The 22,533-nt window shown below is 51.8% G+C and overlaps 1 protein-coding gene across 2 annotated transcripts in view; it reads right to left on the reverse strand.

The window, feature by feature from the left end:
• PPARGC1B (PPARG coactivator 1 beta) overlaps positions 1-22,533 on the reverse strand; it is a 102,883-nt gene that overhangs the window by 23,299 nt on the left and 57,051 nt on the right. For both annotated transcript variants that reach the window (XM_037044927.1, XM_037044928.1), the window contains exons 2-3: positions 9,395-9,568; positions 2,456-2,671 (exon numbers count right to left, since the gene is read on the reverse strand). In XM_037044927.1, coding sequence (XP_036900822.1) covers positions 2,456-2,671; positions 9,395-9,568 — 390 coding nt within the window. The remainder of the gene's footprint in view (positions 1-2,455; positions 2,672-9,394; positions 9,569-22,533) is intronic.

Below are 22,533 nucleotides of genomic sequence, written 5' to 3' on the forward strand. Positions count from 1 at the left end.
CATTGCCGAGACACTCAGACACTTCCACACCCAGAGTGCAGACGCTCAACGTTTCCCTGCGGAGAAAGTGGGGGGCGGGGTCCTTTCACAGCTGAGGTTGCAAACAGGTCAGGAGGTATGACAGGTTTTTGCCAAAGCATGGAGTGATTTCTTGAGGGTCATGCCCCATAGGTCACCCCAGCAGGGAGTGCCAAAGGCCCAGGAAGCAGGGAAAAATTCCACACTCCCCTAGGAGCTGGAGGGTTCCCACCACTGCTCCTGGACCCCAGACCAACACATACACATCTGTGGTTCTCTGACACAGACAGAGAAAGTCCTATGGGCTGGAGAGACCTGGTTCTGGCCCAGCTCGGCCCCCCTTTACCATGAGACCTCAGGCAAGTCCTTTCCCTCTCTAGGTCTTGGTTTCTCCATTGCTGTAGCAGGGGCAGGCAGATTAAATGACTAGAGATGAATCTTTTTTGACTCAGGAGTCCCTCTAAGAATACACAAGAAGCTACTGGGCTCAGAAAACGCACAGGTTACGTAAGAGGCCCATGGGTCCCTGTCCATCCGATGGTGGACTCTCTGCGATCATGACTCCAGGTTAAGAACTGAGAACTTTCATTGTGCGGAGACCTTCCAAACTCTGTCAGTGTGCTGGGAGTCTAGAGGGTATGTTTCCTGTTTGCCTAGCACAGTGCCTGAAACAGGTGCTCAAAAACATTTGGAAAGAAGGCAACCTAAGGCCCGGGAGGGAACAGACTGTGACCAGCCAGGGCTACTCTCTGTCTCTCAGAGGTCTGGTCCCCTTTGAGCCCCACAGAGAAATGGCAGAGAATTCCTTTCATTGCTGCTACTACCAGTCTGGCCCGGACTATTCCCTGGAGAGCATTTATTGAGCAAATACTATGTGCCAGGCACTGCACTAGGTACTTTACATGTATTACCTACTGCATTCCTCCTAAGGGCCTTTGAGGTACGCACTATTTTTGACCCCACCTTATAGACCAAGAAGCTGAGTCAGAGAAGTTAGGGACACACAAGCATTAATTGGTGGGGTGGGGACTGGAACCCATGGGTCTGATTTGCAGCCTGAAAGGAAGCAGGACTCCTACTTATCAGAAAATCCACAATGTGGGGTTGAACACACTTGTGTGTCCAGCACATACGAGGTGCTTACTAAATGGTATGCACCTTTGGAAAACAAAGGCAGCAGGAAAGAAGGAAAGGGGCCCTGGACCAGGAGGCAGAATACCTGGGTTCTAGTGCTCCCTGGCACACCAGGTTGCTGTGACCACAGAAGGGTCTGGGTCTCCACTTCCTTCCCCATCGCTGGGCTTGATGGTTGCCAAGAGTCTTTTCAGCTCAGAACTCTCCGTGACCCAAGACCCCTCCCCAGCTCCCACAGGCTCTGATTTTCTGAATCTCATGGGCCCTGGCAACCTTAGCCCCAAGGTGAGGAGCCCAAGACAGGTGAGTACAGCTGGACTTTATACCCCATGACATCTCAGCTTTTGTACCCTCAGCCTAACTCAAGGGCAACTGTTGAGGTCTACACCCCTTAGAGAATCTGATAAAACCTGAGACCCTCTCCCCAGAAAGTGGCGATTCAATGTGCAGGTTCCCACATGCCACATACACTCACACACAGAGCACTTAGCCTCGGCTGATGCAAGGACGAACCAGGCCAACCCCTCTGGAGGGCAATCGGGAAGTATCTGTCTGCCTAAGAATACCATTCCCGGGAAACTTGTCCACTTACATGTGCAAAGGCCACTGCACCAGGATGCTGACTACAGCGCCGTAGCAACAAAGGAGTTGAAACAACATAAAAATCCATCAATGAGGGGACTGGTTAAATAAGCTATGGTACATCCTTACAAAGGGACGCTGTGCAGCCAAGAAAAAAGATGAAACGGAGCTACCTGGGCTCATCTTAAATTATTTCCGAAACAGCAACAGTTCACTGAGAAAAGCAAGGTGCAGAGCAGTGTATAATGTAGGCTCCCTTTTTGGAGTATTTAAAAAAAGGTGGAAAAGGAAAGTCATATAGCAGATCAGTAACCATGGTAACCTTTGGGGAAGGAAAAAGCAATTGTGAGATGGGTAAGAAAGTTTTGCTTCCAACCGTCCACATTTCCTGCTTGAATTTTTGCTGTGTGTTTATGTATCATATTTAGGAAAATGTTTGCATGCAATTTCAAGATTTTGCCACACAATTAAGAGCAATCCATGGAATCCCCAAGGGCCTACAAAATGCTCTTGAAGACTGGGTAGGTAGTCCAGCTGCACAGGTGGTAAAGGTGAGGCCCAGGGAGGCCCCATCCGGGGCTGTCTGCTGTGAATCCCATTGCCACTGATGCATGGAGACCACTGCAGGGGCTGGAGCTGGTTTCCCTACACCCACCAGCCCTACCACCAGGCACCACATCCCGGGCCACCACCACTACTTCACCTGGAAATAGGTTCTTACCAGTGAGAGCTCGTCCCCCTCAGGGGCAGGGGCCAGAGGGCTCTCCAGGGAGGGGCTAGGGGGCGCAGAGGAGGGGACAGGTGAAACTGAAGTGCAAGATGGTGCTTCTCCACCGTCCAGGGCTGGGAAGGCAGCCAGGCCCACATCGTCTTCAGGGATGTCATCCAGGGTCTTGGAGAGCGCTGCCAGGAGAGCCTCATTCTCACCATCGATGATCTGAAGCAGGGAGCACAGTGGGACAGAGAGGGAGCGAGGTGAGTCAGTACCCTGGGCTCCGCCATTTCCCTGGTGGGAACCTGCTGTGCGCACGCAGCTGCACCATCACTGCCCTCCCGCCAGCCCCTCGAGGATGCTTCCCCCACAGACTCTCTCAGGAGTGCTGCAGATACCCAGGAAATGCGTTATTGACGCCACGAACCTCTGAAGTTGATGAGCAGGCACAGGTAATACTGAAAACGACCTTGCCCTGGGGGGTCCCAGTCTCCTGTTCATCAGCGTGGGAGACACCTGAACGCTCCACCGGACAGTAGCTCCACACCTCAGTCCCCTGAGCCCAAGCCCTAGGACATAGGCCCAAGGCTGGTTTATGGTCCTGGTAGCAGCATCCATGACAATGAGGACCACGGCTACCATGTCCCTGTGAGTTTCCAGGGCTTGCTCGCCTCATTCACGCACAAAGAGGAAGATAGATTGGTGGTCAGGAGTTCGGGCTCGAGAGCTGGGGTGGAACCCCAAAAGCAATACTTTTTCAGCTACGGGTCCTTAGGCAAGTTACTTAGTTTCTTCATCTGCCGAATGGAACAACAATGCTACGTACTTCATAAGGTTATTGTTGAGGACCAAATAAGTTAACCTATATAAGACTCTTAGGAAATAGTGCCTGGCAATAGTAAGTACTCATTATATTACTAGTACTAGTACTTCTCCTACTGCTGCTACTACTACCACGATAAGCACTGTGATGACGGTGGAGATGATGATGTGGTGGTGATGGGGATGATGAAGGTGATAGTGATGATGATGGAATGGTGGTGGTGGTGGGGACAATCCCTCCCTAACATACATGTGCCGAATGGCTACCCTGTGCCTGGTGTTTCCTGGGTCCTGGCGATACAGCCCAAACTGGTACAGCCTGCGCCCTCATGGAGCTTACACTCCAGTGGAGAAAAGAGTGAAACGAGGAAACAAGATCATTTCAGAGAGTGACAAAGGCTGGGAAGAAAATGAGAGGAAGCTGTGACAGAGACTGAGGACACAGTGAGGGGTGGAGACTATTCTGCGGGTCAGAGAAAGCTGCCCCACGCAGCTGAAGCTTAAACTCTGGCTGAAAGATGAGGACGCACTGGTCAGGCAAAGGGCAGAGGGAAGACGTTTCCAGGCAGAGGGGAAAGGGAGTCCAAAGGCCCGGGACAAAGACTTTGGCTGAGAAGAGGGACAGAGAAGCTTTGTAAATACTGCCTCATGACAACTCATAAGGGGGGCACTATTCTAACCTCTGTCTTACAGTTGAGGAAACTGAGGCTCATAGAGATTGAGTGAGGAGTCCAGGGTCACACAGCAAATCCAGGGCAGAGGCAGGGCTTACACTGAGCACAGATGACCCAAGACCCTTCCTTCTCTGATGTCTGAGAACTGCAACAAGGAGGGTCGGCCAGCACACACCCAGCCCAGCCAGGCACCCGCGCCCAGCCCCCACGCCAGAGGCCCGCAGTGTGGAGACCTCACTGCTTCTAGGTGGGGCAGCAAGAGCCTCATGCAGTCAACCCTGGCTGCTGGGCCGGCTCTGGAGGGGAGCACATTCTGTCACATGACGCCTCCCCCAGCGCTCTTTCCTGTCCCAGGTCAGGCTGTTTATCCTTTCTTCAGGAAGTTCATCCGAAACACACATCTCGTGACGGGCATTTTGGCCGCACTGAATCTGTTCCAGGCCTTGCAGCCGGAGCAGCAGCTGAGTAATTCAAAGGGGGGACATGGGGGAAAGAGAACAAACGGGCTTGTAATTTTTGGAACACAGCTAAGAATAAAAGAAAGGTCAAAAGAAGGTTTTGGTTGGGTCTGACCCAGGCTCTGGGGATGGGGTGGGGAGGGGCAGCCAAGGGCAGATCTGGACCCATGGACTCTGGCTCAGGAGTGCAGTGGAGCTCACTCAAATGACCCCCACTGCCACCCAAAGACCAGAGTCCCCTGTGTTCCCAGAGCAATCTGTCTAGCCTGACTGCACATTATGGTCTTAAAACCTGGGAGTCAATGACCACTCGTGGGGCTCTGCTACCATAGGGTAATATTAGACAAGTGTTTTCCTTCTTCTAAGCCTCGTTGCTTTGGCTGTAAAATGGGAGTCCATGAGCCCTGGCTGATGTGGCTCGGTGGATTGAGTGCCAGCCTGCGAACCAAAGGGTTGCTGGTTTGATTCCCAGTCAGGACACCTGCCTGGGTTGCGGGCCAGGTCCCCAGTAGGGGATGTGTGAGAGGTAACCATACATTGATGTTTCTCTTCTTCTCTTTCTCCCTCCCTTCCCCTTTCTCTAAAAATAAATAAATAAATAAAATCTTTAAAAAAACCAGGGAGCCCATGAGCCCTGGCCAACCTCCCTCCCAGGTCTACTAGGAAGGCAAGCCTGGCAGACATGACGGAAGTATTTCCACGCCTGCCCACGCCTGGAGCATGGGAGGCATTCAGGCAGAAGTTTTTGAATGGAAGAATGAATGACCCAAGCAATGAATTCTGGCTTCGAGGAGAGACCGAGATTAGGGTTTCAAAGAATAGATTCTTAGAGGGACATTATTCAGAAATGATGTCACCCAGCACTGGATGGAATGAGAGCTCCCTCTTTCACAGAGGTAGCCAATGGCCCAGAGCAGCCCATCACAACCATCAGCCGATCCCTCAGGGATCACACAGTGACCGGGATGTTAGACGTCTGACCTGAGTGCTACCACTCCCCTTACTGCTACCCAGATGTGGCTGTTCCTTCCACGCCAGCATCTTTCTTAACGCAGCCCTCCCAGCCGCCACCGCCAATCCAGCAGAGGTGGCACTCACTAGGACACTGATCTGCCATTTTTTTTAGGGTGGGCAGAATGAAGGTCCAGGTAGGAGACTCATCAAGGTCCCATGAGACAGTAAGTGAGAGGAGGGGTCACGGACTTCTTGTGTGCCAGGCACTGTACAAAAATGAACTCAAACTGGCAGAGGCCTCAAGACGCCCCCCACAGGCCGGTGTAAACAAAATGACTAGCAAAAGGCCCCTGCCATCTCCCCAGCCCCCCCCCCCCCCCCCCCCCCCCCCCCCCCCGAGAGCTGCCCCAGCTGCGGCTGGGGGCTCTGACCCAGCCTGGGAGCAGGGACACTCCTGCCCACAGCGCCTTCCCACCAGCGCCCTAGGGCAATACGTTCCAGGGGCCGGGCCACCCTTCTCCTCTTCCTGGGCCCATTAGCTCGACTCTCCCAGCTCTGCTTGGAAACGGAGTGTAAATTAATGGAGAGTTAATCAGCTGAGGAAGGGATATTAATAGACTCAGCCCCACCCCAACCTTCCTGAACTGATCTCGAGCTAGAGGAAAAGAAGTCTATGAAATCTCAGGGAAAACACTTCATTTTGGGCCCAGGGTGGCTTGAAGGAATGTCACAGAACAGAATTTAGGCTATTAGGGACAGAAGGACACTCAGAAATCCTCTGCTGTCCAGGGGGCTTAACTGGGGTTCAGGATACCCAGGAAATCAGCCCCCACCTTCTTAACTGGGATTTGGTCCACAGATTTCACCCGAGGGTAAGAGGGCCCCGTGACTCTCCCCTAACAGATTAAGAGCCACTGACTAAGTCCATCTTCCTCCCTCATTCCTCATGTGGGGAAACTGAGGCCCAACCGAAGGAAGCTACCTGCCCAAGGCCCTACAGCACGTTGTGACAGAACGACCAAATGCCCGCCCCTCCAAAAATGCTCACAAAGTTCCTGTCGTGCCCCTGACCCTAGGGCTCTGGGCGCACCGACAGCTGGAGGGCACTGTCCCTGCCCCCGAGGGCTCTCAAACCCATCACAGTAACTTGTTCTCCACTCTCCCAGCCCGTGTCCGTAGCAACGGTGTCATTTGACTCAGAACACAGCTCAAACAGAAGGCAGTGGGCTCTGTGAGTCCCACCCGTCAAACGAGGAAACCGCCCCAGCCCGAGGCAGAGGGAGGACAGAGCCCACAGTCCCGGAGTCCTGGCTCAAGGTCGTGGAATGGGTCATGTCTGGTACTTGGCAGGAAAGAAAATATTACAATTGGTGCCTTCATTCAACACATATGATTGAGTCCTGACAATGGTTGAGGGCCCTAGTGAATAAACTGCCATTTGTCCTCAAGGAGCTCAAAGTCTAAAGGACACACAGAGACACATGCATGGGCGCGCGCATGCGCACACATACACACATGAGACGGGAACCCAGGAGAGGAAGCAACCAACCAACTGCCTTAGAAGGAGCAGGCGGGAGAGCCGGGCGTTGAAGGATGTAGTCATTCAGTACATGTGTATGAAGTCCCGAGAAGTGCCAGGCTCTGTGCAGAGCCTGGGACGATAACAGAGCACAGTACCAGCCCCCACCCTCGGGGGCTGACCATGCGGCAGGGGAAGAACCAGGCACTGGTCATACGACCACAGGCACAGAGGTACAGTGAATATAATGAGTGGAGCTGGCCTCGTCTTGAGAGAGCAAGTGGCCCTGAACGGGAGAGGGCCTGGGTGGGCGGAGTTCTGCGCAGCCCTCACATCTGGAGGACTCTGCCTCCCTTGCTGGCCTGGGAGACCGGGGCCACAGCAGGCTGATTTGTACCAGAGACCATGTCAGCATGCACATAGTAGGACCTTGGCAGGACCATGTCAGTGGGACTGGCCAGTCTCTGAATATTTTGGGGCCTGTATAGTTTAGTGGGGTGGCCTCCAGGCAGCATCTAAACCCCTCTCACTCATCAAGTCCACAACCTAAAAGCATTCTCTGGAGGTCAAGCCTTTTTGTGGGCGGGAGCAGCAGAGCACAGGGCCCGTTCCTGCTGTTCCCATAAAGAATGAAGTTCACCGGATGGACCCAGACCTAGAGCCCAGCCCCACTGGTCCTCACGAGGGTGGTGGGGAGGTTGAGTATGCAGCTGCGAGGGGTGTGGGTCCCGGGATTAGTTGTTACCCTGGCCCTTCCTAGCTGGGGGGCCTTGGGCAAGTTACTCAACCTCACTGAGCTTCACTTTCCTCACTTGTAAAATGGGTCCTTCACTTACAGATTAGAACAGCCTTGGGGGAAAAAACCAAACTCCTTACCACAGCCCACAAGACCCTGCCGGATCTGGCCCCTGCCTACCTCTCTGGCTTTACCTCCTGGCATTTTCCCCTTAGCTTCTACCTTCCGCCCTTCTGTTTCCCAACACAGTCCGCGCTCCTGCTTCCAGGCTCTGCACTTGCTGCTTCCCCTTCCTGGAAAGCTGTCCCTGCTGTTTGGTCTTCACGAGGCTCCTTCTCACCCTTCAGCTGCAGCACCTCCTCCCCAAAGAGCTCTTCCCTGACCGCGCCATCGTTAGAGCCCCTTCTCAGCCCAGGTTTGCTTATTTCCTTCTGTGCCCCTGTCACAGTGACTGCAGTCTGCTTATGTGTTAGCTGATTGAGGGTCGGTCTCCCTCAGACTGTCCCATCCACTGATGAAGGCAGTGCCGGACACACACACAGCAAACTCCATAAACACTCCTAGAAGCAACAATATAAACCTCAGGACTATCTGAGCCGAGGCTCGTGGCACGCCAGCATGGCACCTGACACAGTGCCTTGTTGCTGTTACTATATTTCCGGACAGGTGCAGCGAGCTAGGTCTTCTTCCCCCAATCTTTGTGGGGGAGCACATTTCAAGGTAAGAATAATGGATTCAAATACACCTATCACCCAGCTTCAACAGCATGGCCAGTCTTCTTTCATTTATTACCCTCCAGGCCATCAACACACCCACACACATGAATGCATGCAGAGCTTGGTTTATTCTGAAGCAAACCTCAGACATCACATTATTCCGTGTTAGAGGGCTTCTTCTTGCTTTTTTTAAAAAAAGACTTTATTTATTTATCTTTAGAGAGGAAGGGAAGGAGAGAAGGATAGAAACATCAATGTATGGTTGCCTCTCATGAGTCCCCTGCTGGGAACTGGCCTGCAACCCAGGCATATGCCCTGACTGGGAATCGAACCACGATCATGTGGTTCACAGGCCCTCGCTCAACCACTGAGCTACGCCAGCCAGGGCATGTTAGAAGGCTTCTTAAAGGAAGCATTGCCCATTATGTGCCTTGAGGCCGGGTGCAGGAGCACACAGGATCAGAGACATTTGTATTGGTTCTCAGCACTACCTCTTTGAAAGACCTTCTAACTGCACTTATTTCTGAGCCATGTTAAGAGAATTAACCGCATTGATATCCACAATCAGGGACAGTCCTGCCACAGAGCACTGGCTCAGTAAATGGGAAGCATTCTCATTGTGGCGTCATCATGACTATACAGCCTTGGCTTGGAGGAGGCAGGCAAACTGGATCTGAATCTGATTCAAACAGATAAATGCCTTGACACATGACTTCAGTTCTCCAAGCCTCAGTTTCCTCATCTGCAAAAGGGAGAAATGATGGCACCTGCCTCACACGATAGAGATGAGAATTGAGTGAGATGCTATAGGGAAGGGAGGACTTGGAACCTGCTTGACCCACAGAGGGGCTGGGCTCTTCCCTGCCCTCACTTTCCAGAGTCCTGGCAAGGAAAGAGAGCTGCCAAGGTCAAGTGCAGATACAGGGCAAGAGACGTAGCCCTAAAAGCTGCGGTGGTCTTTGCCTGAGCAAGTGCAGAAAAAGGAGGTGCAAGTCGGAGGCAGGCTTTTGGGGACAGAGAGGGACACGGCTAGGCAGGAGACAGAGGGCAGGGCTTGAGAAGGACGTACCTGAAGGAGCTCTGAGTCGTCGGGGCTGTACTGGCTGGGCTCTGTATCGGAGCCCTCGGGGCACCATTGCAGCTCCTCGAAGCAGGTGGCCGAGTCGAAGTCGCTGGCGTCCAGCTGGGAGAGGTCAAGCTCCGGAAAGTCGGCGCAAAGCTGCTCCTCCCCGGATCCCCCACCCTGAGGAGACAGGAAGGAAGGAGGCTGGTCAGAGCTGAGCTTGGCTGGACCCAGGTGGGGACCGTCTTACTCATGATGCTGCCAGCTTGGACATTTAGCTGCCCTTGGCCAAGGCCCAGTTTTGCCAAGTGGCCCAGAAATGTAAAGTTCTGCCCCACCCTCTTGCAACTGTTGAATCCACCAGGAGCCAAGCCAGGCCCTGGCAGTACGACCCTGCCCACGGCTCTCTCCCTTCTCCCCTGCTCTCCTGCATAGCGAGGCCCCGCCCATGCAGCCCCTTTCTCTTACCAGCAATGTTTTACTAAAAACTTCTCTAGAATCCATAAACAGAGACCTACTCCTTTGCCTACATGCCGCCAGTGGAAAGGGGATTTCTCAGAGGCAACAGTCCCTCAGTACGAATAATAAACCCAGAAAACAGCAATAATAATAATGGCTAATGTTATCAAGTGGTCACTGTGTTGTGGAGGCGTACTCATGGTCCCTGGGGTTTTATGGGGATATCTGTGAAGTCTACAATGTGGAAGGCAACCCATCACTAAACAGAGGCAAGTAAAACGAACATCACCTGTGCCATGGAACGTTACAGTGCTGTTTAAGAGGATGAGGCAGGTGTATACGCTCTTTAAGACACACTAAATAAAAAACGAAACTACAGATTATCAGGGAGAATATTATCCCACATGTGTAAAGAGAAATCCAGGCCGCGCCTTTCTCTGTGTACCGTAACACAATTGCAATGCACACGGAAAGGTCTAGAAGGCCATCAGCCCTCTTGGCAGTGGCAGGTGCAGACTCTGGTAACATCACAGACTGACCAGAGCTTCTAGGGTGTGGGCCCGGGACTGGCAGGGGCAGCGACACCTGGGGCCGTGTGAGAAACAATGCAGGTGCTCAGGCCTCCCCCAGGCCCCCTGAGTCAGAGGGCAATCACTGATCTCCCAGGTTTAACAGTCACCAACCCAAGGGCTGTGCTGACCATTCAGGGAGGCCAGCTTGGAAACAGTCCCACAGGCCCCGGCGTCTGGTGGCCCTGAGTCATAATCCCGGCTCAGCGGCTAGGAAAGCTTGGGTGAACCTCCTTGCCTCTCTGGGGCTCAGCTGCCTCACCTGTGAAATGGGAACCCCCACCCACCTCGTACTGTTAAGAGGAAATAAGGGAATGGTATAGCCTCTCTTGGCCAGTGCCCAAGAAACAGCAGCTCACAGTAATGATAACAAAAATCTTCTAAAATAACAAGAACAACAGCATTTCATAGCAGGCAGAGGGGGCGGACCTGCCTTACAGAACAAAAAAAAAAGGCTTTATGTGACACTTGGAAGAAATAGATGTTGGCTGAGCCTTTTCCTTAATTGTTCCCACTTACTAGGCCTCATAAATTATGAATAAATGTATATTATTAGCTCAACTTGACACAGGAAAAAGGCTTTTATCCGAATTTAGGTCAAATGTCTTAACTGGCATTTTGCAAGAACCCTGCACCCACAGGGTAGCACCAGGGCCCTGCTTCCCTCAAGTGCTCAAGTTCATGGCTGAGCAGGACAGGTCTGGGTTTAGATGTACTGCACTGTGCACCGGCCTCATCGGACAGCCCCCAGGGCACCCTCCCCCGCACAGGCCTGCTCATACCCCTGCTATGGCACCCCCCTTGTTGCTGGGCCTTCCCTATCCATTTCTCCAGCAACACCCCACCCCACTCTGAAAGGGGCTGTGGCTGCCCCAAGCCAGAGATATAAATGCCTCTGGCAGTGAATTAATGATGCTTCATCCAGATTCACATAAGTGGCTTCATTGGAAGCCTGTGCATCTTGGTGGAAATCGATTCCCTGCTTAAGAAAGAATGCATCTTTAAGGAAAATTGGTGGCTCTGCTCTCCTGGCTGTGATGGGCAAATCACCTTACTCGATGCCTGGCCCACAGCACGTTTTCAGAGCTACCGAGTGGAAGGAAGCAGGAGGAGTTGGGGGTGGCTGCAGGGACACAGCATGGCATCTGGGCCTGTCCCTACTCACTATGCATGCTCCAATGAGTCACCCCCTCACCCGGGCTCTCGCCACCTCTTCTGGAAAAGAGAACATCAACAGACAAACCATATGGACGCTCTCGCTCAAGCATTTGATATAAGTCCACACATATCTAGTTTCTGAGATCCACATAGGCTTGAGGGTACTAGTGAAGTAAAATTCAGCATTTAGTGAACAAATAATTTCCAGAGGGAGACACAAAGGTACAGAGAAAAGGACTGTCTTGAAATGGAAAGAGGCCTGGGCAAGGAGGACAAAGAGCGAGGCCCTGGCTTTGCTCCTAATGCCAACGCTTAGAGGTCAGAGCACCCGTTTTGCCACCTCAGTTTCTATCGGCAAAATGGGGGTGCGGGGAAGGTATCCTATCTCCCAGGGTTTTGACAAAGATAAAGTAACCCAGGTTGGAGCCTAGAAGTGTCAGACACCCCCCACGTATGATAATCACAGATGTAGCACTTACAGTTGAAATGCACAGCCATGGTCTCGTTGGTACCTTCCCAAGATGCAGGAAGTAGTCAGAGGTCAGCATTGCCATTTGACTGATGGGAAAACGGAGGTTCTCAGAGGGCTGATGCTTCTTGAATTTGTTGTCTGACCTTTCCCCTCAGTCTTGAACCTACTGGCTCTCTCAGCCTGTGTTTCTTCAGCCTTGACCAGCCCAAGGTCACAGTGTCACCACCCCTCATGGTTTCTGTTGAAGGAATGACCTTGCCCTGACAGCCAGACCACACTGGCTCTCTGCCGGCCTGCCCAGGCTGGTGGGGGGCAGGGCCCCCGCCTGGGCCTCACAGACTTCTTGGCCACCATCTTGCACACCCCACGCACTACCCTACCACCAGCTGGAAGCCTCCTCTGCAGCAGGTATCTGGCACTGGGGCCCCCACTCCAGCCTCGCTTACCATGGATACGCCTGACCGGTCATGGCTCTACTTCCTGCTCAGCCCCCAGCCTGCCCAGCACGGGACCTGAGCAGCCACTACTGATCCTTGAGACCTGGTCCGGTCCAGGCCTATGGCCCTGTGCCTCTACTTCCCTTCTAGGAAGGAAGGGAGGCAAGTATTCGTGAAGTCTCCACAGAGCCATTTCATTCTACAAATGTTTCTTCTCTTTTCCTACCTCTACGACTTGGCTGGCCCCGCACCCATCCCCCTTCCTAATGGCAGCCCACGGATTTTCCTTAGGGAAGCCACCCCTCCCCTCCCCCCAGGAGGTCCAAGTAAACCCAATCTGGCTAATGGATGTGCTTTGTCCAGTGACCACAACCACTGGTTTGACGGCTCAGAGGTGATCAGAGTGAACACCAGGAATGTGCTGGAGCACTCGGACAAAGGGGCTCAGCTGGTTGAATCTACTTCTGGAGAAGCTAGCAGTCATCTTTGCCACTACCTGGGAATAGCCTGTCTGAGAATGAAGCCAGCACAGGGCATACAGACCCATGAAACAGAAAGAGGTACATCACCAGATTACAAATAATAATAATAATTTAAACACTCAGATCCAGCTATGCCTGAAGCCAGGCTCTTCCTTGTACTCTGCAATTTTGAGTAAATTCTCTTTCTAGATTACATGCCAGTTGCAGTTTCTGTCACCTATCAATGAAAAAGTTATGACTAATTCATCTCTCTTACATTAAAAAGATCTAATCTTTCTATTGTCTTTTAAATTAGTTCAAAAGTCCTAAAGAGGCTTCTAGAACAAGGAGAACTAATTGTTCTTAGTCCCCACAGGAATGCTGACAGCACCCTCTGAAATAAGACTAGGGATCCTCAACACAAGGTAGGAAATGGAGGGGCTCCGAGCTCCGCTTTAAAGGACAAACTGAACTTAGAGCTAAACTAGATCATCGAAAGGATCTCCCACAAAAACACTCACAGCTAAACATCTCAACCTGGCATCCAAGACCTTTTCCAGGTGGAAGCATCTGGCCCCACACCTGCCGGCTACAACCTTGTGATGCTTAGCCCTTTACAGTGGGGCCCTAAGTCCCAGCCATGCAGCTGTCTGCTCAGGGCTTAGGGTAAGACAACCCGACTGAAGGTCACCAGGCCTGGTGAGAGAGGGTTTTCCAGCCCAGAGAACAAAAACAGAGTCCAGTGCTCAGAACTGGGCTATAGGGCCAGGCCAGACCCAGCCAGCCGGGGAGGATGACTGGTTAGTTACTGGAGACCTGGGGTAGGCAGGACAATAGGAGGGAGGAAGTCGAGGTCCGTCATGCTGTGACATGCCAAACTGGCCCTGGGATAGCTTCTTGGGATGTGAGAGAGGACTGCACTTGGAGCTTGTTGAACTTTTTGTCATTTTGGGGGGCGGAGGAGGTTTTGTTACTTGCAGCCAATGCTTATCCTAACCAGGTCCTCTCAGGCCCTGGGTACGAAGGAAGTTCCCATAACCAGCCTCCACCTAACCAACCAGCCAGGTTAACCAACACCCTCTACCTCCTCCTATAAAAACGCCCAAGGTGCCCCTGAGCCACAGAGAACATGGTCTAGGTCACCCACACGTCTGCTCCCTCCAGCGGGGTTGTTTGGCTACTGGGGATCAGTCATGTTTCTTTCCAAACCCACTGGCTGCTATAATTACAAAATTTAACTAAATGGTTCATGCACAGAAAATATGAATACTAAAGAAGCAAACTGAAGGGAAACTAAGTTGAAGGTTGTAGATGGATTTAAAAGTTGAGACATTTAAAAAAAAGTTCTAAGCCCTGGCTGGCATAGCTCGGTGGATTGAGTTCAGGCCTGTGAATCAAAGGATCTCGGTTCGATTCCCAGTCAGGACACATGTCTGGGTTGCAGGCCAGTTCCCAGCAGGGGACGCATGAGAGGCAACCATACATTGGTATTTCTCTCCCTCTCTCCTTCCGTTCCCCTCTAAAGATAAATAAATAAAATCTTTTTTAAAAAGTGGAGCTTTAAAAAAAAGTGGAGCTTAAAAAAAGTTCTATGAAATTATGTGTCGGTGAAATGACTGTAAAAGATGAGGAGAAACTGGCAAGAACCTGGGCGGGTGCTGTACCCGGGTTGCTTGACAGGAGCCTCACTTCCCGACCCCTCTGACTGATTCCCCTCTCCAGGACCAGAGCCCCCACACTGTGAGTGTGGGCGGTGCAGGGAGATGACCTGGATTTCCAGTGATGGTGGCAGAAGCAGTCCTACAGCAGAAGTCTGACAAAATAAATGGACATGTCATATGGTGTCATTAAAAGATAATGTTAGGTATTATGCTTTATGGTTGTGGGTTTTCACTGACATTTTTCTTGGAATTCCCCTCCCCATACCTCCGCCCCCAGCTGCGGTCCCCACTCTCATCAGGAAAGGTGACTACTGTGTATGGATTCCCACCTCTGCGGCGAGGAAGGAAATGCATGCAGTGGATCGCCCAGCTGCGGAACCGAGGCTGGGGGCCCTGGGACAGCTAATGCCTATTCTGCAGAGGAAAAAAGCAACAAACACGGGGTCACCTGTGATCCACACAGACAACTCCTTCCTGGCAGGGCCAGGACACAAACTAGGATCTCCAGGGTCCCTATCCAAAGCAATTTCCACAGTGACAGGCCACTTTCTCAACAGTTGTGGTCTGTACACCAAACTGTTTTGTGTTAGCTTCTTCCCTCTTCAAAAAGGCAAGGAAAGTACGAACAGAGAGCCTCCTGAAGAGGGTATTATCTTGCCCAGGCATCTCCTTTCCTACTCCCTGCTGCCTGCAAACAGCCCCTTATCCAAAAGAGATCTGTGAAGTCTCTGCAGCTGTGCCCAGATGAGGTTATTGGGAACAGACCAGCCCCTGAGTGTCCTGGCAGGTGGCTGTGCAGAGTCCAGTCTCCTCTCCCGGACACCGAGGTTTAAGGGTGCCATTAGCTAACCCCTCTCTCTGCTGCACTTCCTGGGACCTGTTAGGGGCTGCCTTTTAGTAGGTGCAAGCTACCTCAGGCCTGGGAAGATGAAGTGTGTTTCATTTTTTTTAAAATTTTAAAACAAAAGCTTAAAACACATTCCGTGGAACAAGCAAGCAAGCCAAGGTGTTGTAGGGGCAGTGCAACTCACACAATTGTGCACGTCTGTGATTGTAGTCGATTTTATGCACTTGAATTCAAGGGCCTCTCGAATGCAGTGCTTTGTGAGCTTCCAGGCCTCTGCAGGTTTCTGTTGTTAAGCTTTGTTGAGGCAGAGCTGCCCTGGCTGCTCACTTGCTCAGTACAGGGAGTCACCTGGCCTCCAGACATCTCCAGACACCAGCTCCCTCAAGGACTATTGTGAAGCCTGAGCCTCCACTCCTGGGCCTCTGTGCTGGTAGCTCCCTAGGCCTGGACCGCCTCCCCTGTCTTTCATCCCTGCATGGCTGGTCCCTTCTTATCCCATCCCTGGCCCAGATTAAGTGTCCTTCCCAGGCGGGCCTTCCTGAACACTATATCCTAAAGTGGCCACCCCTTCTCTCTCTTACCCATCACCCTGCTCTTGTTCCCTGTGCTTCTTATTCTCTGATATCTTCCATTTTTAAGTATTTTCTTAAATAATGCTAAAATATACCTAACAGAAAGTGTAATGAGTTTAAGAATGCGATTCAGTGGCATTATGTGTCACCGTCACCCCCGTCCCTCTCCAGAACTGTTTCCTGTGTTGCATTTGCCTACTTGCACATCGTTGCCTTCTCCAGCTAACAGCTCTGTGGGAGCAGGGGCTGTGCCTGTCTCGTTCACGGCTGTTTCCCCCGTGCCTAGCATGGTGCCCAGCACATAGTAGGCACTCAATAAGCCAAATGAGATAAATGGGGCAGCACACAAAAGCAAGAAAATGCCAACATAGGCGTTTTTTTCTGTAATAGCCCCAAGATGAGACCACATCGCTGGGGCATCAGACAACGACCAGGATTTTCTGTCCAGCTCCAGGGGAGGGGCAGTGGCAAACCACCAAGAGCTACTTTCCTGGTCCCAGGCCCCTGTGTGAGGTCAAGAACGAAGATATCCGATCACAGAAACCACCTGACATCAACACTCACCATTTCAACACATCAGCTCTACCGAGAGCAACATTTTATCAGTTACTGAAGGGCAGGCACAAAAATAGATGGCCCGGATCAAATGCCACCCTCAGCTGCTCTCTCGATACTCAGGGGGGGTTGGAAAGGCCTTGGCATATGAGGGCCTGAGACCCAGGAGGGGGCTCCTTGATCACAGTAGGGCACAGAGGTTGGCAGGGGGCATTGGAGCCAGAATTAGGGGGAAATGAGATAGGCACCTACTTTGGGCTCCAAAACACTCAGTAATCAAGACAGATTGTGTTTAATGCAACATTGTAAAAAAATCAAAATTAAACAAAAAATTCCATGCTGAGCAAAATATCAAAATTCTAAGTAAAGACAGGGTCAGTACTGATTTTCCCTTTAACTTTAGGTGTCTATATGCCTCCACATGGTGCTCTTATTGTTCCCTTTTTTTTGTATTTTGTTCAGCATGGATATTTTGACATCCATTGTTATTATTCTTAAATGTTGCATTAAAATATGGTTTATCTTGATTACTGAGGTTTTTTTTTTATCTCTGCAAAGGTTGTGCATGAGACAAGGCATTCCTGATCCTGGCCCGGACGGAATGAGACTGTGGAAGAGTCACTGCGTGTGCCGGCGACTAAAAGGACGTCCTAGACCACTCATGCCTCGGTCTCCGCGTCTCTACAGTGGGGCCCATACCCTCTGGTTGCTGTGGAATTCACTGACCCAGCCCAGTCCAGTGAGGTATTCTGGGTGGGAAAGTAGCTGGGCAAACTCTCAAGTGCTGTCCCTACGTAAGAAACTATTACATCTCTATCAAAGGTAAAATCAATGGCCCAACAGAGTGGTGAGCAGCATTCAGTTCGGCAAAACACTTGCCCTATTTATAATGAAAGGAGTGAAGTTTGCTAAATGAATAGATTTTTGCTCAGGGAGAGAAGAAGAGCAGATTCACAGTTCTCCCTGTGAGAACCGTCCCACTCATTCTGGTTCTGATGCCTTTCCTGACGTGAAGGAAGGACAGCAGGGGGCAGGGCTGGCCCTGGAAAATGGGACCATTATTCCACACCGCCCACATTCTAATCAAGTTGAGGCAACCCCAAACTGGCAGGTGCCTTCCTTTTGTAGCCTTTCCTCAAAATCTAAATATACCCCGGGGCAAGGGGTGGGGGTACTGGCACCTGCCAGCCTTCCTGGTGTGTCAGTCAGGTGGATGAAAAGGTACCTGACCTCGGGATAGTGAAAAAATTCCGGAAATGGAGAGCAGTGACTTCAAACAACACTCTGAATGTACTGAATACCACTGAATTGTCACTTAAAAATGGCACAAATGGTTAAGCTTTATGTTGTGCCTATTTTACCACAATAAAATAAAAATAAACCTGAAAGAATGTTAGAGTGAAGAAAGAAAGAAAGAAAGAAAGAAAGAAAAAGAGAGAGAAAGAAAAAGAGAGAGAGAGAGAGAGAGAGGGAGGGAGGGAGGGAGGGAGGGAAGAAGAAAGGAAGAAAGAAAGAACCCAGCACACCCCATTGGAAGGTGTTCATTCTCTGGGGTCCTGTAGGGCCCTGTTCTTGGCTCTATTTCTATGTCTCTGTGTCTCTCGCCCTGGCTGGCAGGAGAGACTGAGGGAGTTAGTCTCAGCTGAGAAGCCCTTTCTTTTCTTTCTTTTTTAAAAACTGTGAACACGGTCATAAATAACCCAGAAAGAGGCAGAAAGGGGGTCCTGGCAGGAGCATGAAGGTCAGGCAGCCCCTTCATGACATTTGAGGAAATGCCATGCCCAACAGGCCGGCATGGTGCCAGCTCACGTCAGCCCAGGGCTGCCCAAGCAGGACTTGGGACTCCCGCACAGGGAGGGCAGCCCCAAGGTGGCTGGCTCCTGGGGGTTCTGAGAAGGGAGGGGACTGCCCTGTGGGAGGAAAGGCAGCAGAGAGCTGAGGATTCCCCCCGGCCCGGCAGACAGGGGCTGAAGTCAGCCCTCTGCCCCTGTCTGCTCTCAAAGGTTGGGACCAGGATTCTGCCACAAAAACACCAGTCTCGGCTTGTCAGCCAACACAGGACCTGACTTGCTGAGGGAGAGATGACTCAGCAATGTTCAACCCACAACTGCCCCTGCGGAGGCTGCTGCACAGCGTGGGAGCCAGGCGGGGCCTCACAGCCCATCTGGCCCTGTGGTTCACACGCTGGGCTCCCAGGAGAACCCCCTGCAGGATCCCCGCCCCCGAAGCCCGCCAGGGATCAGGGCTTTGAAGTGAGAGGGATTATGAGGGAGCTGATTAATTAGCTTTTCCATTTCTATGAACTAAAAACCATACAGGGGCAACCTATCATACTCTTATTTAGCCTGAGTGAATTAAACTTCATGAGCTTAGCAAAAAACAAATACATAAAAAGCCCAATTTCTATTTCTTATGTATTAGAAATATGGTGACACTATTTAGCATGTGAATTCTGTATTTTCCCATGCCCACGTACTCATACCTATTTTCATGCACACTATTTCACGGGCAATTTAAGGACTCTGTGAGGCTCATTTGAATACTGAGACTCAGGAAGCCATCCCCTCGGTAGGTGGTCTTTACCACTCAGAGTTCCAGAGTGGTACATGGGAGCCCAGCAAAGTGGACATTTAGAATCACCCATTTTACAGATGAAGATGCTAAGGCTCAGCAAGATAACATGACTTTGCTGAGCAAAATGTTCATCCAGACTCAACTCCCAAGTTCTTTGTTGCTAGCCCTCTATTAAGGCTGACCTCAGCTACTCATAACACAGTGTGGGGGGTGGGGCCAAAGAGCTCTGGTCCTTGCTCTGCGTGGTTTTATCTACTAAACTTTGGAACAAGGGACAGGGGAAAAAGTTCTCCAACCTCTGCTTGTACTCCAAGCTCCAAAGTACTCTGCTAGTACTTTGCAAGTCTTTATGGGTTCAGGAAACCCAAGGTAACAAGTCCTTGGTGTGGGCCACGGAGAAGAGAGCCAAAACAGGGCACAGCTGCCATCACCAGGGAGTTGGAGGCAGAGCTGAGACTGGAGTTAGTGGCTCACTCTCCTGCTTCAAAGCCTTCCCTGACTTTGCTCTTGGCAAAACCCCCCAGCCCTCACGGAACCTGCAAGGCCTGGTGCAGCCTGGACCTGCCTCCTCTCCCACCACCTCCTGCCCTCCTGCACTGGAGACATAGGGGTGGGTCTTCTTCTTGGCATGGGCCCCACCTAGGCCACCTACCCAGCATTTGGTCTCAGTGAGAGAAACCCTGCCCAACATCCACCCCACCCAGTCACCATAGATTATGCGGCTGTGGGTAATGAATCCAGGGACTGCCAGAATGTGAGCTGCAGGAGGGCAGGGGCCTGGGCTTGTCCTCTGTTGGCTCCCAGCACCCAGAGTAGCAGCTGGCACAGAGTGGGTGCTCACCAAACCTCTGCAGGATGGGCGGGATGAGTAGAGTCCCCACTTCCCAGGTCAGTGTGGGCACCTCTGCTTCCCACTATCGCGAGGCCTATGAGGTCTCCCTCTCATGCAGTGTGGGTGCTGTTGGTCTCCTTTCCCACCCACTATTCTCTTATGGAAATTCCTGCCTTTCCTTTTCCAGTAGGTCCCGTGATGAGAATCCCAGATCTGTGAGCTCCCGGATAAAGCTGGTGGGAAACAGATTCTCTCGGGCCCTAGCAGGCCCTCCCTGGTCATGTGGTCAGCGAGAGCCAGAAAAGGAGGGAGGCCAAACAGGCCTGCTCAGCAGACCCCCATTTATTAATGTCCCCTGTGGCCGAGGCACTGGCTCCTCAGCCACAGGTGAACCTGCCTTAGGTAGAGAAGCGTGTTCACTGGGCATGGAAAGTGAATTTGTACCAAACAATAACACGTTTTCATTCCCTTCTTTCATGTAACAGGGATGTGTCCTAAGGGGTGGCATTGCCAAAAGTCCCCCTCCCAGGGCAGGTCCTCCACGCACTGCACTAATGGGGGAATCACAGGCACCAAACTGTGGAAGGGTGACCACCTGACAGTGCTGGGTTATCGCCAAAGCCTGATGGGCAACAGGCCAGAAGTGGGAGCTCTCAAATGGAGAAGAGTGAGATCATTCAGGGAGTGAGGTTCCCGCCATCCACACGTAAGTGCCACCAGAACCCACTTTTCCGCCCTACTAGGTTTCTCCCACCCTACTGATACTGGGGGTCTTGGGGCTCATACAAATCCTTCGTGCTGTTAACTAGACATTCTCCCAGTTGATCTTCACAACAGGGTAGAGGTAAAGCCATTTTTCCGATGGGAAAGCTGAAGTTCAGAGAGGGGAAGTAACTTGCCTAAAGTCACACAGCAAGTAAAAGAAGGGCAAGACTAGACCCCCAAGACCTCTGACTCCTTGTTGAAGCAACAATAGAGAGCTCTGATTGGGAGTCGCAAGCCTGAATCGTCTGCACTATTGGCAGGGGACCTTGGACAAGTCCCTCTACTTCTCTGAGCCTCTGTTCCCCTGTATTCCAACACTGGTCGGCTTTGGAGATCATGGTCAGTCAGCTTGGAGTTTGGGACATGCCATCAGCCTGAGATGTCCTGAGCGTGGTGGGAAAGCCTGTGGACATGGCAAGCACCACGGGACAGAGTGTCATGGTGATGCGTGTGTGCGCCCGTGTCCAGGAAGGCGTCTGGGAGATGCGCTAGCTCCTTGCTCCTACTCTAAGCCCGGGTCAGCAGCATCAGCCTCCCCACAGCTTGTTAAATTCTGCAGACTCTCTTGCTGAATTCCCGAACTCCTGAATCAGAACCTGCATTTTAACAGGTCCCCAGGTGAATCATATGCACAGTTTGGAAAGCAAACATTTTTAAGTCACGAGTTAGATTGTAGCATGTAACCTTGGGTTTGACATCTAAATCCTCGAGCCCCAGTGTCCCCATCTGTAGAGTAGAGGTGATGTGCACACCTCACGGGACTGCTGTGAGGGTTATGTAAGATCACGCATGCCCACAGCTCAGCCCAGTGCCTGGCAGGTAACAGCTGCCCAAATTGCCTATTTCTTTTCTTCCTTAAAGGCCAGAAGGAAGAAGGCCTCTGCTTCTATTCCAAGTCCTGCCTGTACATCTGGGAGGCGAGGCAAAGACCCCCATGGGGCAGCAACAGATGGGGATGGGGTGGGAGCAGAGGGAAGGAAGGAGAGGAAATAAAGAAGCAAAATAAAAACAAGTAGCAGAGACTATCTGAATCCCCAGGAGGCAGGCAATATGTGAAGCCCAGAGATGTGGCCATTGCAGCTCATGTCCTAAACCAGGGCTATCAAGCACTGCCGGAAGCCAGGGGCTGGGCGGGGTGGAAGAGCGGAGCAAGGGCCGTGGGGCTCTGTCCCTCCAGGCCACACGTGGCAATGCCTTTCCAGCCCAGCTCTGAATCAGTTGTTTGGCCAGGGCAGACAATGCCAAGGGTCACTGCAGCAACAGAAACCGAGGGCTTGGGCCCTGAGAACACTAATTCAGGGGGCTGGGCAGTGGATCTGGGCAGTGCGGGTGCCGAACCATATTGATCTTGGCCAAGTGATTTAACCTCTCCCGGCCTCAGTAAAATGGGGACAATAATAGCCCCATTCATTGCCTTAGGGTTCTAATGAGGATTTAATGACAAGGGTTTTGCACAGTGTCTGGTGTAAGTAAGGGCTCAAAAGACAATGACTATGAGTGAGATTATTACATGGGAGTCTCCAAGCAACTGCTGGAACAACTGCAGCTTCTCTGGGCTGCTGGAGCCTCCTCACCCACCTAATCACAGGGTAAATTCTTTAAGCTCTGATGGACTCAGTGCACGTCCCAAGCAGCTCGCACCTGAATGGCAGCCCCAGCCGCCTGCTTCTGCTCCAGCCCCCTCCAGGCTGCCGTACAGGAGCAGCCACAGCCATCTGTCTTCCCAAGTTGCAGATGGGCCAGCCCTGGATTTCTCCCAGATAAACACCACAACCTCCCTCAA

This window comes from Sturnira hondurensis, unplaced genomic scaffold (assembly GCF_014824575.4).
Source record: "Sturnira hondurensis isolate 20B ecotype Veracruz unplaced genomic scaffold, ASM1482457v3 Scaffold0004152, whole genome shotgun sequence".
Lineage (NCBI taxonomy): Eukaryota > Metazoa > Chordata > Mammalia > Chiroptera > Phyllostomidae > Sturnira > Sturnira hondurensis.